The following is a 13,275-nucleotide window of genomic DNA, read 5'->3' on the forward strand; positions in this document are numbered from 1 at the left end:
ACGGAAATAAAAACAAAAGCAAACAAGTGGGGCCTGACTAAAAGCTTCTGCACAGCAAAGGAAACGATAAGCAAGGTGAAAAGACCACCCTCAGAATGGGAGAAAAAAACAGCAAATGAAACAACTGACAATGGATTACTTTCCAAAATATATAAGCAGCTCATAAAACTCAAAACCGGAAAAACAAACAACCCAATCAAAAAGTGGGAAAAAGACCTAAACAGACATTTCTCCAAAGAAGACATACAGATGGTCAACAAACACATGAAAAGATGCTCAACATCGCTCATTATTAGAGGAATGCAAATCAAAACCACAGTGAGATATCACCTCTCACCAGTCAGAATGGCTATCATAATAAAGTCCACAAACAATAAATACTGGAGAGGGTGTGGAGAAAAGGGAACGCTCTCGCATTGTCGGTGGGAATGTAAATTGATACAGCCACTATGGAAGACGGTATGGAGATTCCTTACAAAACTAGGAATAAAACCAACATATGACCCAGCAATCCCACTCCTAGCCACATACCCTGAGGAAACCAAAACTGAAAAACACACATGTATTCCACTGTTCACTGCAGCACTATTTACAATAGCTAGAACCTGGAAGCTACCTAGATGTCCATCGACAGATGACTGAATAAAGTTGTGGTACGTATACACGATGTAATATTACACAGCCATAAAAAGGAATGCATTTGAGTCAGTTCTAATGAGGTGGATGAACCTAGAGCCTACTGTACAGAGTGAAGTAAGGCATAAAGAGAAAGAGAAATATCATATTTTAATGCATATATGTGGAATCTAGAAAAATGGTACTGAAGAATTTATTTGCAGGGCAGCAGTGGAGAAACAGACATAGAGAATAGACTTATGGACATGGGGAGAGGGGAGGAGAGGGTGAGTTGTATGGAAAGGGTAACATGGAAACTTACATTACCGTATGTAAAATAGATAGCCAATGGGAATTTGCTGTATGGCTCAGGAAACCCAAATAGGGGCTCTGTATCAACATAGAGGGGTGGGATGGGGAGGGAGACGGGAGGGAGGTTCAAAAGGGAGGGGATATATGTATACCTATGGCTGATTCATGTCGAGGTTTGACAGAAAACAGCAAAATTTTGTAAAGCAATTATCCTTCAATTAAAAAAGTGAATTAATTTTTAAAAATGATATGAATAATTGGCAGAACAGTTCTTTCCCAACTGGAGCAGGTTCCTTCAGGTCAAGGGCAAAGACGGGCATGAGAAACTATTAACCCACAACCCAAGCCCCGCCCACCCCAGAATCACACAAGGCAGGAGCTTTTCCTCTGACCAGAGCCATCACAGGGAGAAACTCTTTCTTCCGTATCGTCAACCATCCTTACAGGTTCTGGGAAACGGTACTCACGATAAGCATGGTGACCAGAAGATTCTTCTTGGTGACTTGAGCGTGAGAGAAGATGTAGTTCAGTACAGTGTTCATATCACTCTTGTTCTCCTCCCGGAGGGCGAACACGCATTTGTCATAGTGACCTACAAGCAGCAAAAAGAACTGCACATATGCACGTTCACATTTACATGCTATTTAGCAAATTAATAAGCAGTGAGAAGAAACATCTTGAGAATTTTCTTAGGTAGATTTCTACAGAATTGGCAGTGTGGTTTATTAAGAACAACTCTGAGCTAGGAGTCAGGTGAGTGAGTGAGTGAAGTCGCTCAGTCGTGTCCGGCTCTTTGCGATCCCATGGACTGTAGCCCATAAGCTTCTCTGTCCATGGGATTCTCCAGGCAAGAATACTGGAGTGGGTTGCCATTTCCTTCTGGTATAAAAGCCCTGGGCTCAAAGCTTAGCTCTGTTACCAAATTGTGATGCACTCCTAGGCAAATCACTTTACTTCTCTAAGTCTTATTTTCATTTAAAAATTTTGACAGGTGGGGAAGGGTGTGTCTTAGGGCCTGAGATTCCCACCCCCTATCCTTACTCTAAACTCTTATTTAGCTTCCTGCAATGGTTTCCTTGGGCTTCCCAGGTGGCACTCGTGGTAAAGGATCCGCCTGCCAATGCAGGAGACTCAAGAGACATTGGTTTGATCCCTGGGTTGGGAAGACCCTCTGGAGTAGGAAATGGCTACCCACTCCAGGATTCTTGCCTGGAGAATGCCCTGGACACAGGACCCTGATGGGCTACATCCATGGGGCTGCAAAGAGTTGGACAAGACTGAGCACACAACCTGAGCAACATGGTTTCCTTAGAAGAGAGGGTTCAGCTACTTAAAAAGAAATGTCAACACCATTAAACCCCAGCGAGAGATTCTGGTTCCATGTTTCACTCACTGAAACTGCTTCACCCCCACTAGAAGTCATGGTTTTAGTTCAAAACTAAAACACCCAAACTTATCAATATCCACAAGAAGGATGGCTGCTTCCTCTGGAATCAACATCTTCCCTTGTAAGTCCACAAAGTAGTTAAGCAGTGCCTAGGAATTCCCAATCAAAACTAAGGCAGAGATCAGGAAGAACCCTGCATGAAGGTAAAAGGTCTGTAGGGAGAGTACAGTCACGCATCTCATGCATGTTTTCATTGGCCTTTCACAAGGCCACCGGAGGCAGGCCAGTTCTCACTGGCAGAGCTATGTTCTGCAACAGAAGCATAAGCCTCAGGTAGACCATAGTGACTTCCACCACGGGATATAAGTAATGTTCAGTTCTTTAGAAAACGGCTTACCTCAGAATTAAATTTACAAGTAAAGGAGAATGAGCATCCGAACAGTCTCAAGGGTCAGAATTTTCATGAAATCATGAAAATACTAAAGGATTATCACCTAGTTCAGACTGCATGTTAAGTTACAAACTGGAACAGTGGCATTCAAACTGCACTGCCATGTATTCCTAGAACATCAAGTACAAATCAACGAAGGCAACTCTGCTTTTATCTGTTTGGTTTTTTTTAAGATTATTTTGATTTGGACCATTTTTAAAGTCTTTACTGAATTTGTTACAATATTGCTTCTATTTATGTTTTGGGTTTTTTTTTGGGACTGGAAGTATGTGGAATCTTAGCTCCCCGACCTAGGATCAAACCCACACTCTCTGCACTGAAAAGCAAAGTCTTAACTGCTGGACCACAAGGGAAGTCCCTTATCTGTTTTAAATATTAGTGACTGACATAAGATTTTTTTCAAAATCAAACTAAATATATTTAAAAAACAGTGAATTTCAGTATTTAGAGAGCTGCCAATTTCATAAAAGATCCAATTGGGACAAAATGGAAGCTGTTGGTTATCCTATATAAATTCATATTTCTCCTTAAAGTGACAACAGAAATATATCTTGGTAATGGAAATTACTAGGGCCAGGGGAAATATGAAGAACATTTACCCAGGGGAGAGGCAGCAGAGACACTAAGCAGACAGAAAGCAATGATACCAAGTGCCTCTTCTAAAAAAACTTTTTATTGTGAAATATACATTCAGAAGAATAAATGCCCAAGTAACTACCATCCGTCAGAATATTTTTGGTATCTTTGAAAGATCCTACGTGCTCCTCCTCAAAAATGACCACTAGCTTTGCACAGTGGCAGTATCGTAGCCAATGAGGTTTATCCGAGGCTCGATTATTGCTAATTGAAAAAAAAAAATGACCACTAAACTGAATTTTACGTTAATCGTTCTTTGGCTCTTCTTCACATTTATCACAAACATGTGTGTGTACATATATATATATGTATCCATGTATGTATATATTCACTTTCCCTGTTTTTAACTTGGCAACAGTGGAATGTTTGGATCCTTCTGTACCTTGTTTCTTTCCCTGACCATTATGTTTTGGAGATGCATCTACATTTTCACTGCTGTAGACTAATCCAATACAGAAATATACTAGAATTCAATTATCTAGTCTCTATAATTGTGTATAATTGGGTTGTTTCTAGTCTTTTTTGCTATTAATGAATAACAGCAAAATGGCTGTCTGGGGAGGCCTTGCAAATAGCTGTGAAAAGAAGAGAGGTGAAAAACAAAGGAGAAAAGGAAAGATATAAGCATCTGAATGCAGAGTTCCAAAGAATAGCAAGGAGAGATAAGAAAGCCTTCCTCAGAGATCAATGCAAAGAAATAGAGGAAAACAACAGAATGGGAAAGACTAGAGATCTCTTCAAGAAAATCAGAGATACCAAGGGAACATTTCATGCAAAAATGGGCTCGATAAAGGACTGAAATGGTATGGACCTAACAGAAGCAGAAGATATTAAGAAGAGGTGGCAAGAATACACGGAAGAACTATACAAAAAAGATCTTCACGACCCAGATAATCATGATGACGTGATCACTAATCTAGAGCCAGACATCTTGGAATGTGAAGTCAAGTGGGCCTTAGAAAGCATCACTACGAACAAAGCTAGTGGAGGTGATGGAATTCCAGTTAAGCTGTTTCAAATCCTGAAAGATGATGCTGTGAAAGTGCTGCACTCAATATGCCGGCAAATTTGGAAAACTCAGCAGTGGCCACAGGACTGGAAAAGGTCAGTTTTCATTCCAATTCCAAAGAAAGGCAACGCCAAAGAATGCTCAAACTACTGCACAATTGCACTCATCTCACATGCTAGTAACGTAATGCTCAAAATTCTCCAAGCCAGGCGTCAGCAATACGTGAACCGTGAACTCCCTGATGTTCAAGCTGGTTTTAGAAAAGGCAGAGGATCCAGAGATCAAATTGCCAACATCCGCTGGATCATGGAAAAAGCAAGAGAGTTCCAGAAAAACGTCTATTTCTGCTTTATTGACTATGCCAAAGCCTTTGACTGTGTGGATCACAATAAACTATGGAAAATTCTGAAAGAGATGGGGATACCAGACCATCTGACCTGCCTCTTGAGAAATCTGTATGCAGGTCAGGAAGCAACAGTTAAACTGGACATGGAACAACAGACTGGTTCCAAATAGGAAAAGGAGTACGTCAAGGCTGTATATTGTCACCCTGCTTATTTAACTTATATGCAGAGTACATCGTGAGAAACGCTGGACTGGAAGAAACACAAGCTGGAATCAAGATTGCCGGGAGAAATATCAATAACCTCAGATATGCAGATGACACCACCCTTATGGATGAAAGTGAAGAGGAGCTAAAAAGCCTCTTGATGAAAGTGAACGAGGAGAGCGAAAAAGTTGGCTTAAAGCTCAACATTCAGAAAACGAAGATCATGGCATCCAGTCCCATCACTTCATGGCAAATAGATGGGGAAACAGTGGAAACAGTGTCAGACTTTATTTTTTTGGGCTCCAAAATCACTGCAGATGGTGATTGCAGCCATGAAATTAAAAGATGCTTACTCCTTGGAAGAAAAGTTATGACCAACCTAGACAGCATATTCAAAAGCAGAGACATTACATTGCCAACTAAGGTCCGTCTAGTCAAGGCTGTGGTTTTTCCAGTGGTCATGTATGGATGTGAGAGTTGGACTGTGAAGAAGGCTGAGGGCCGAAGAATTGATGCTTTTGAACTGTGGTGTTGGAGGAGACTCTTGAGAGTCCCTTGGACTGCAAGGAGATCCAACCAGTCCATTCTGAAGGAGATCAGCCCTGGGATTTCTTTGGAAGGAATGATGCTAAAGCTGAAGCTCCAGTACTTTGGCCACCTCATGCGAAGAGCTGACTTATTGGAAAAGACTCTGATGCTGGGAGGGATTGGGGGCAGGAGGAGAAGGGGACGACAGAGGATGAGATGGCTGGATGGTATCACGGACTCAATGGACATGCGTCTGAGTGAACTCTGGGAGTTGGTGATGGACAGGGAGGCCTGGCGTGCTGCGATTCATGGGGTCGCAAAGAGTCGGACACGACTGAGTGACTGAACTAACTAACTAATGAACAATGATGCCACCAACACTCCTGTATATGTCTCCTTAATAAACATGTGTAACAGTTTCTCTAGAGCATGTCATCTAAGAGTGAAATTGGTAGGTTGAAGAACATAAATAAGTTCAATTCCATTACATACTGATGAACTGTTTTCCAAAGTGGTTGTAACAATTTGCACTTCTACTTATAGAAGTCGTGGAAGATGATGTGAATTTTAAATTTTTGCCAAGCTTATTGTGGTTTTGTTTCATAACTCTCTAATTAGTAAGAAGATCGAACATCTTTTCATTGATCATTTGGGTGTGATCATGTGTGCTTCCTCTTCTGCAAATTATCTTTTTTTATCTTTTGCCCATTTTTCTATTAGGTCATCTTTTACTTATTGACACAAGGCAGTGCTCTATAGATTCTAATCCTTCCTCAGTTGTTATGATTTGTAAGTATCTTCCTCCAGTTTATGGCTTGTATTTTCAAAGTCTTTTTACGGGATCTTTTCATGAACAGAAGTTCTTAATTGAGGTCAACTTATTTGTCCTTTTCCTTTATAGTTTGTTCCTGCTGGCCTTACATGACAAAATCTTCTTGGTCTTGAGGTCATAAGGATATTCTCCTAAAAATTGAGTAGCTTTGCCCCTTTAGTACGTGTTTAAGTTTTAAATTAATCTGGAATCAATTTTTGTGCATCTTGTCTAGGCTGCTGCTGCTGCTATTGCTAAGTCGCTTCAGTCGTGTCCGACTGTGTGACCCCATAGACGGCAGCCCACCAGGCTTCCCCATCCCTGGGATTCTCCAGGCAAGAACACTGGAGTGGGTTGCCATTTCCTTCTCCCGTGTGCGAAAGTGAAAAGTGAAAGTGAAGTTGCTCAGTCGTGTTCAACTCGTAGCAACCCATGGGCTGCAGCCTACCAGGCTCCTCCGTCCATGGGATTTTTTTAGGCAAGAGTACTAGAGTGGCTTAACATTGCCTTCTCTGCTTGTCTAGGCTAGGGATCTTTTTTCTTTTGGAAGGGTGGTGGCAAATGAATAATCCATTAACCAGTAGCAAACTATCCTTTCCCCATGACTTAAAACACCTGCCCTGTTGTAAAGTAATTTTTCATATATCTGCCTCTGGATTAACAGAGGGTTAACAGCCAATGTTCCATTGTTCCATTAATCTGTCCTAACACCAATATCACAATCTCTTCATTAATGTGGCTTTATCTCAAATCTTGATATTAAACTGGACAAATACCTCCATAGTGTATTTCTTTAGAAGAATCTTGGTTACCTTTCTTTCATGTGAATTATAGAACTAGCCTGACAAATTCCATAGAAATACACTAGTAAGATTTTTATTGGAAAGTCAATGAATCTACAGATGAACTCAGAGAGAATCAACACTTTGCAAATATATATATTCCAAACCAAGGCCATGATATTTATCAAGACCTTCTTTATTGTTTCTACTGATTACAACTTTCTCCAAAAAAGGTTGCACATTTTTTTGTTAGACTTATTCCTCGGAATTTCATATTTTGGGTTGCTATTTCAAATGGAATATTTTTCTAAACTGTTATTATACTATAAAATTTTAATTTTGTATTTGACTTTTTCAATTTATTTAATTAATTAATTTATTTTGGCTGTGCTGGGTCTTTGCTGTGGCGCAAGCTTTTTTTCTCTAGCTGCAGAGAGCAGGTGCTACTCTTTAGCTGTGGTGTGTAGGCTTTTCATTGTGGTGGCTTCTCTTGTTGCAGAGCACGGGCTCTAGGGTGGGTGGGCTTCAGGAGTTGCCATGAGTGGGCTAAGTGGTTATGGCGCGTGGGTTTAGTTGCTCTGTGGCATATGGGATCTTCCCAGACCAGGGATCGAAACTGTTATCTCCCAAGCTGGCAGGCAGATTCTTTACCACTGAGCTACCAGGGAAGCCCCATATACTGGCTTTTGTATCCAACAACTTTGCTAAATGTTAAATAATTCTAATAATAAACATGTGGATACTTTGAGGCTTTCCGGGTAGACCTCATGTCATATATAATAGTGGCTGATGTATTTCTGTACTCCTTTCCATACCTTTAGTCCAGTCCTCATACTTTTTTATTCTTTTTCTTGCCTTACAAAAGCAGCTGGGATATCCAGTACGAAGCTAAAGAGCAATAATGATAGCAGGCATCCTTGTCTTATTTTTAATCTTAAAGAGATTGCTTTCAACATTTTACCACTATGTATGATGTATCCTACAGATTTTTTTGTAGGAGAACTTTACATGATAAAAAGTACCATTTCATTCTCAATTGGCCAAGGACTTATCATGAATGGATATTCAATTTTGTCAAAGGCTTGTATCATCCATATCTTAAGATGATGGCCATGTTTTTTCCTCTTCTTATCCATTACATGATAAATGATTCACATATTAATCAAGCTTACACTAGTGGGATCAAGACAACTGGGTTGTGACGTATTATTTTACACACTGCCAGATTCGGTCTGCAATATTTACTTGAGTATTTCTGCTTGTCATGAGTGGCAGAGTCATCCTTTAAGGATGGAAAAGTGAGCAAAACAAAGCAAAGAGCATGAAGAGGCAATCTTTCAAACTCTGTGGCGTTTCACTGCCATCTTGTGGCAGAAAGCAGGATCCGCAGTATGGAGCTTTAAAATCTTAGCCACGGTGCTTTAGAGACATGGTAAGTCATTAGTGACACTATACAGAGAAAGTGACGGATAAATTCCACCCAAACAATACACTGAAAAGGACTGGAAAATCTGAGCCTTTTTCAGATGCCTGTGGTTCATTCCATGGATGAGCTGTTGAGACGCAAGCTCTTCATAGGCTTTCTCAATTTCAGCCTGGTCTGACTCAACTCACCTCAACGAACCCTTGACCTCAAGGTCAAGAAGAGGCCAATGGGGAATGCTAATCTCTACTAGAAAAATTATGTCAGCCCTCTCACAGAAGCACACTGATTCACAGCCTCATCAAGCTGTGCTTTGTTGTTGTTTCTTGGTGCTAGTGGACAGAGCAGTTTAGCTTTCAAGGGACTGGTGAAAGGAGGAAGACGGTTGTTCGTGTCAAGTGGTGGTGACAGGATGGACTGGCTCAGCTATCGCTCAGCCCTCGAAGGAGACGCTCTCGGGTACAGAGCCTCAGGAAGAGACACTCTCGGGTACAGAGCCTCAGGAAGAGACGCTCTCGGGTACAGAGCCTCAGGAAGAGACGCTCTCGGGTACAGAGCCTCAGGAAGGAGCTTACCGTTCTGGAACTGAGTCTCTACTCGCAGGTACTGCCGCAGCAGGTCCATCACCACAGCCTTCATGTGTCCTCGGATGCCACTGCGGTACCTAGGCAGAGAGAGGAAGGTATAGATAAATAACATAAATTCAAGTCTAGAAGAAAATCCTGACAGGCTAACACCGTTAAATAGCCAACCATGAAATAATAAACCCAAAGCTTACTAGGCTTCCTATAGAATGCATATAGGACAGGACAGGAGCCAGTCTAGAATCAATTAACCAGGTCAATTTAAATTCAAGCCGGCCTCCCTGGTGGTCCAGTGGCTGAGAATATGCCTGCCAGTGCATGCGACGCAGGGTCGATCCCTGGTCTGGGAGGAACCCACGTGCCGTGGGGCAGCTACGCTTGTGCAGCAACTACAGAAGCCCCCACGCCCTAGAGCCCGAGCTCTGCAGGAGATCCACCACCATAAGAAGCCGGTGTAGCCCGCAGCAAGAGAGTAGCCCTGCTCACAATTAGAGAGAGTGTATGCACAGTGACGAGGACCCAGCACAGCCAAAAATAACAAATAAATACCATAAATCCAAGTCTAAAAGAAATGTGGCCACAGACAAGACTTTTTTTTTCTTATAAAGAAATGGAGAAAAAAAGAGAGAGAAAGAGAAAACAAAGCCAAAACCACTTGATAGCCCTACCCAAAAATAAACTGGTTCAGTCCCCCATTGCTAAGCAAAAATGATCACCACACCCTTGAAATGGCTAAGGGAAATCTGAAAAATTTATGAATACCTTAAAGTTGAAAAAGTCCTGTGAAGATACCTTTATCCCAATAGTTGATCCCATGAGCTAATAAGAGTAAATGTCAAAGGGGGCCTGATGCCAGAAGAAAAATTAGGAGTTCACGGGAAATTGTAAGGAAAAAAGATAACAGTGAGATTCATGCCTTAATAATTGATGGAAAGATGCCGAATAGAAAGTCATCAGAAACGCTGAGTAGGAGAGTTAGCTCACAATTCTAACATATTTAGTAGACATAGGTATTTCCTAAGATAAGAGGTGCTTCCTAAGTTCCCTAAGGTGACCTGAAGGCAAACCTCTTTGTGACTACTGAGAAGGAAGGAAGTGTGGGGACGGGCAGATCTGGGACTCTGGACTTCCATGTACGTACCTCTGCACCAGCTGGACGATGCTCTGAGTGTTCATGAAGAAGACTTCCCGTTCAGATTTCCGGTTCAGTGTGGCTGCATGGCTATCTAGGATGTTGGCAATCTAAAGTATAAGAAAAGAGAAAAGTGAAGCCCAGCTCAACAAAGGGACCCAAAACATTAGCCTGCATAATAGCATCAACACTAGGAATCCTGCTGTTGTTGTTTTAATTGGAATATAACTGCTTTAATGTTGTGTTACTTTTTACTGTACAACGAAGCGAATCGGCTACAGGTGAATATATATAGCGCCCTCTTGAGCTTCCCTGCCACCCCCGCCCCCATTCTACTCTCCAGGTCATCACCAAGCACGGCGCGAGCTCCCTGTATTGTGCAGCAGCCTCCCACTGGCTACCTGTTTTCCAGTGGCAGTGTATACGGCAGTGGCGCTCTCCCAATCCAGACCACCCTCCCCCTCCCCCACGGCATCCATGTGTCGGCTCTCTACTCCGTGTCTCTATTGGAATCTTCATCATTGTAACATGATTATTTCTATCTTTCCTGTGTTGAGAGCAGCTGAATGCTACGAGGCATAGTTTAGGGGTTCATTCATGATAAATAAGAAAGCAGCTTCTATGTCTCTTCACCCTTTGCCAGATGAACTAACGAGTGCATCACAAAACCTAGCGCCTTACCAGAGGTCCTGACGGGCAAGACACGCTTAATGCCCCACTTGTCCAGCTTTACTCCCTACATGTAAGTCTGGATCACAGGCACAGAGTAATCAGCATGCTGCAGAGGTGAGGAAGTCTCTGATGAAAGAGCTACAAATATCCGCCTGCTTTAGAATCACCAAGTCCTTCTAATCAGGGCGCAGCCCCAGGGACAAACCTCTATGGGGTACATGGCCAATATGCTTTTCTCTGAACCACAGACACGCTACATTTCACACCCAACACTTAACTTACTGGGCTTGTATCATGAGGCAGTTTTGTAAAGGGCACAATGCTTAAAACTTCAAAAGTACAACATCCAGACAGTGAGGAGCATCCAAACAGGAAGGACTCCGACTGCATGAACCCTAGTGTGGGCAGCCAGCAGAAAATGGCAGCGTTAGTCTACAAGTACCTGCTGGCTGGGAAACTGGCAGAGGACGGATGTGATGTTGCTGGCATACTGAGCCATTTCCTTCTTGATAGACTTTTCCACGTTGGGTGGGATACGACCAGAGACGCTGGTCATGATATCCTGCAATTCTAGGAGAGGCAAGGAGGGGTCCCTGAGGGTCTTCATCAACCGTTCAACCCAGTCTTTCACCTGAGAAGGAAACAATAAAACAGGATCTGGACAAAATTAACACCATCCCCCAAAGAAAATTATGTCTGAATTCACTACCATACAGTATAGGCATACCACGCTTTACTATGCACTGCTTTATTGCACTTTGCAAATACGGCGGTGTTCTTTTTTACAAACTGAAGATTTCATGTAAAACCTGTGCCAAGCAAGTCTATTGGCACCATTTTTCCAACGGCATTTGCTCACTTCACGTCTCTGTGTCACATTTTGGTAATTCTTGTCACATTTTGGTAATAGTATTTCAAACCCTCCACCAGCAAAACCATTATGACTCCTTAAAGGCTCAGCAGATGATTTGCCTTTTTTAGCAAGAAAACATTTTTAAATTAAGGTATGTACATTTTTTAGACGTAATGCTATTACACACTTAATAGACTATGTGCCTGCTAAGTCACTTCAGTCGTGTCCGACTCTTTGCGACCCATGGACTGTAGCCTACCAGGTTCCTCTGTCCATGGGATTCCCCAGGCAAGAATACTGGAGTGGGATGCCATTTCCTCCCCCAGGGGATCGTCCCAACCCAGGGACTGAACCCACATCTCATGTCTCCTGCATTGGCAGGCAGGTTCTTGATCAATATGCAAACATAAATTTTCTATGCACTGGAAACCAAAATATTTGCGTGATTTTCTTTCTTATAATATTCACTTTATTGCAGCAGTCTGGAATCAAACCTGCAATATCCCCAAGGTATGCCGGTACTTACTTTGAAATTATAATATAGACAACTAACATTGTCCTTGTTTACTGGTTTAAATCCCAATTAAATGTGAAATCAATGACAGAGATAAGAAGCAAGGATATAAAGACTTCAAATCCTACAACTAATAGTGGCAGAATTTTGGTCAAACAGCTCTATCTCCCTCCCTCTTAGAAAAATTCCCTATATGAATTTTAAACTATGTTGGAGAATACCCATTCTCCAAGATGTATACCTGTTCCCCTACCCCACCCCACCTAGGAAAAGTGATCCATACCCTGCTGCTAAAGAAAGGATCTGGAAGGCAGTATCCATTCATCACGTTGACCAGATTATCCAGGACATAGTGGAACACTCGATGGAGCTTCTCGCCTCTGAGCGCTGTGCTCTGGATCCGTGGCAGACTGCCTGTGTGAAGCTCAGCCTGTCAACCCCAATGAGAGATCAAGTCATCCACTACCTCCAGACACACCACTGCAACTTAGATTCATCATGTAAAATCAAGACTTCCCTTTAGGGACTTCCCTGGTTGTCCAGTGGTTAAGAATCAGCCATCCAGGCGGAATTTAGATCCCACAAGTGGTGGGGCAACCAAGCCTGTGCAGAGCAACTGCTGAGCCCGTGTGCCACAACTAGAGGGAAACCCACACGCTGCACTAGAGAAGCCCGCACAGAGAAACAAAGAGCCCGCATGCCACAACTAAGACTCGATGCAGTCAGAGTAATTAATTAGTTTGAAAAAGAAAGACTTCCCTTTAACACATCCAGTGACAACAAGAGAGAAGCCTCTTGAGGAAAATCACATATTCTTAATATCATAGTAACTCTTACACATTCTAGATGCATGATACCAAAGGCACAAATACAAAGGCATAAGGCATAAAATGAAGGGCAGAAAGTTGAAGGAAAAACTGGAAAACCAAGGACTGAGATCACTTGCCTCTCCAGACTAACCCTACCGTGTACCCAGCTCTTGGAGAGCAATATTAAGAGTGTCTATCCGCCTACTT

The 13,275-nt window shown here is 42.3% G+C and overlaps 1 protein-coding gene and 1 non-coding gene across 5 annotated transcripts in view; one reads left to right on the forward strand and one right to left on the reverse strand.

Moving 5' to 3' along the window:
- The window catches only part of ACACA (acetyl-CoA carboxylase alpha), a 244,316-nt gene that overhangs the window by 143,682 nt on the left and 87,359 nt on the right, over positions 1-13,275 (reverse strand). For all 4 annotated transcript variants that reach the window (XM_069602731.1, XM_069602732.1, XM_069602734.1 and 1 more), the window contains 5 exons: positions 12,543-12,689; positions 11,335-11,523; positions 10,230-10,330; positions 9,080-9,168; positions 1,395-1,519 (listed from right to left, as the gene is read on the reverse strand). In XM_069602731.1, coding sequence (XP_069458832.1) covers positions 1,395-1,519; positions 9,080-9,168; positions 10,230-10,330; positions 11,335-11,523; positions 12,543-12,689 — 651 coding nt within the window. The remainder of the gene's footprint in view (positions 1-1,394; positions 1,520-9,079; positions 9,169-10,229; positions 10,331-11,334; positions 11,524-12,542; positions 12,690-13,275) is intronic.
- On the forward strand, positions 3,549-3,695 carry LOC138415619 (U4 spliceosomal RNA). Its single transcript, XR_011247365.1, has one exon. It is a non-coding gene; the product is annotated as a U4 spliceosomal RNA (small nuclear RNA).

This window comes from Ovis canadensis, chromosome 11 (genome assembly GCF_042477335.2).
Source record: "Ovis canadensis isolate MfBH-ARS-UI-01 breed Bighorn chromosome 11, ARS-UI_OviCan_v2, whole genome shotgun sequence".
In the NCBI taxonomy this organism is placed as follows: domain Eukaryota; kingdom Metazoa; phylum Chordata; class Mammalia; order Artiodactyla; family Bovidae; genus Ovis; species Ovis canadensis.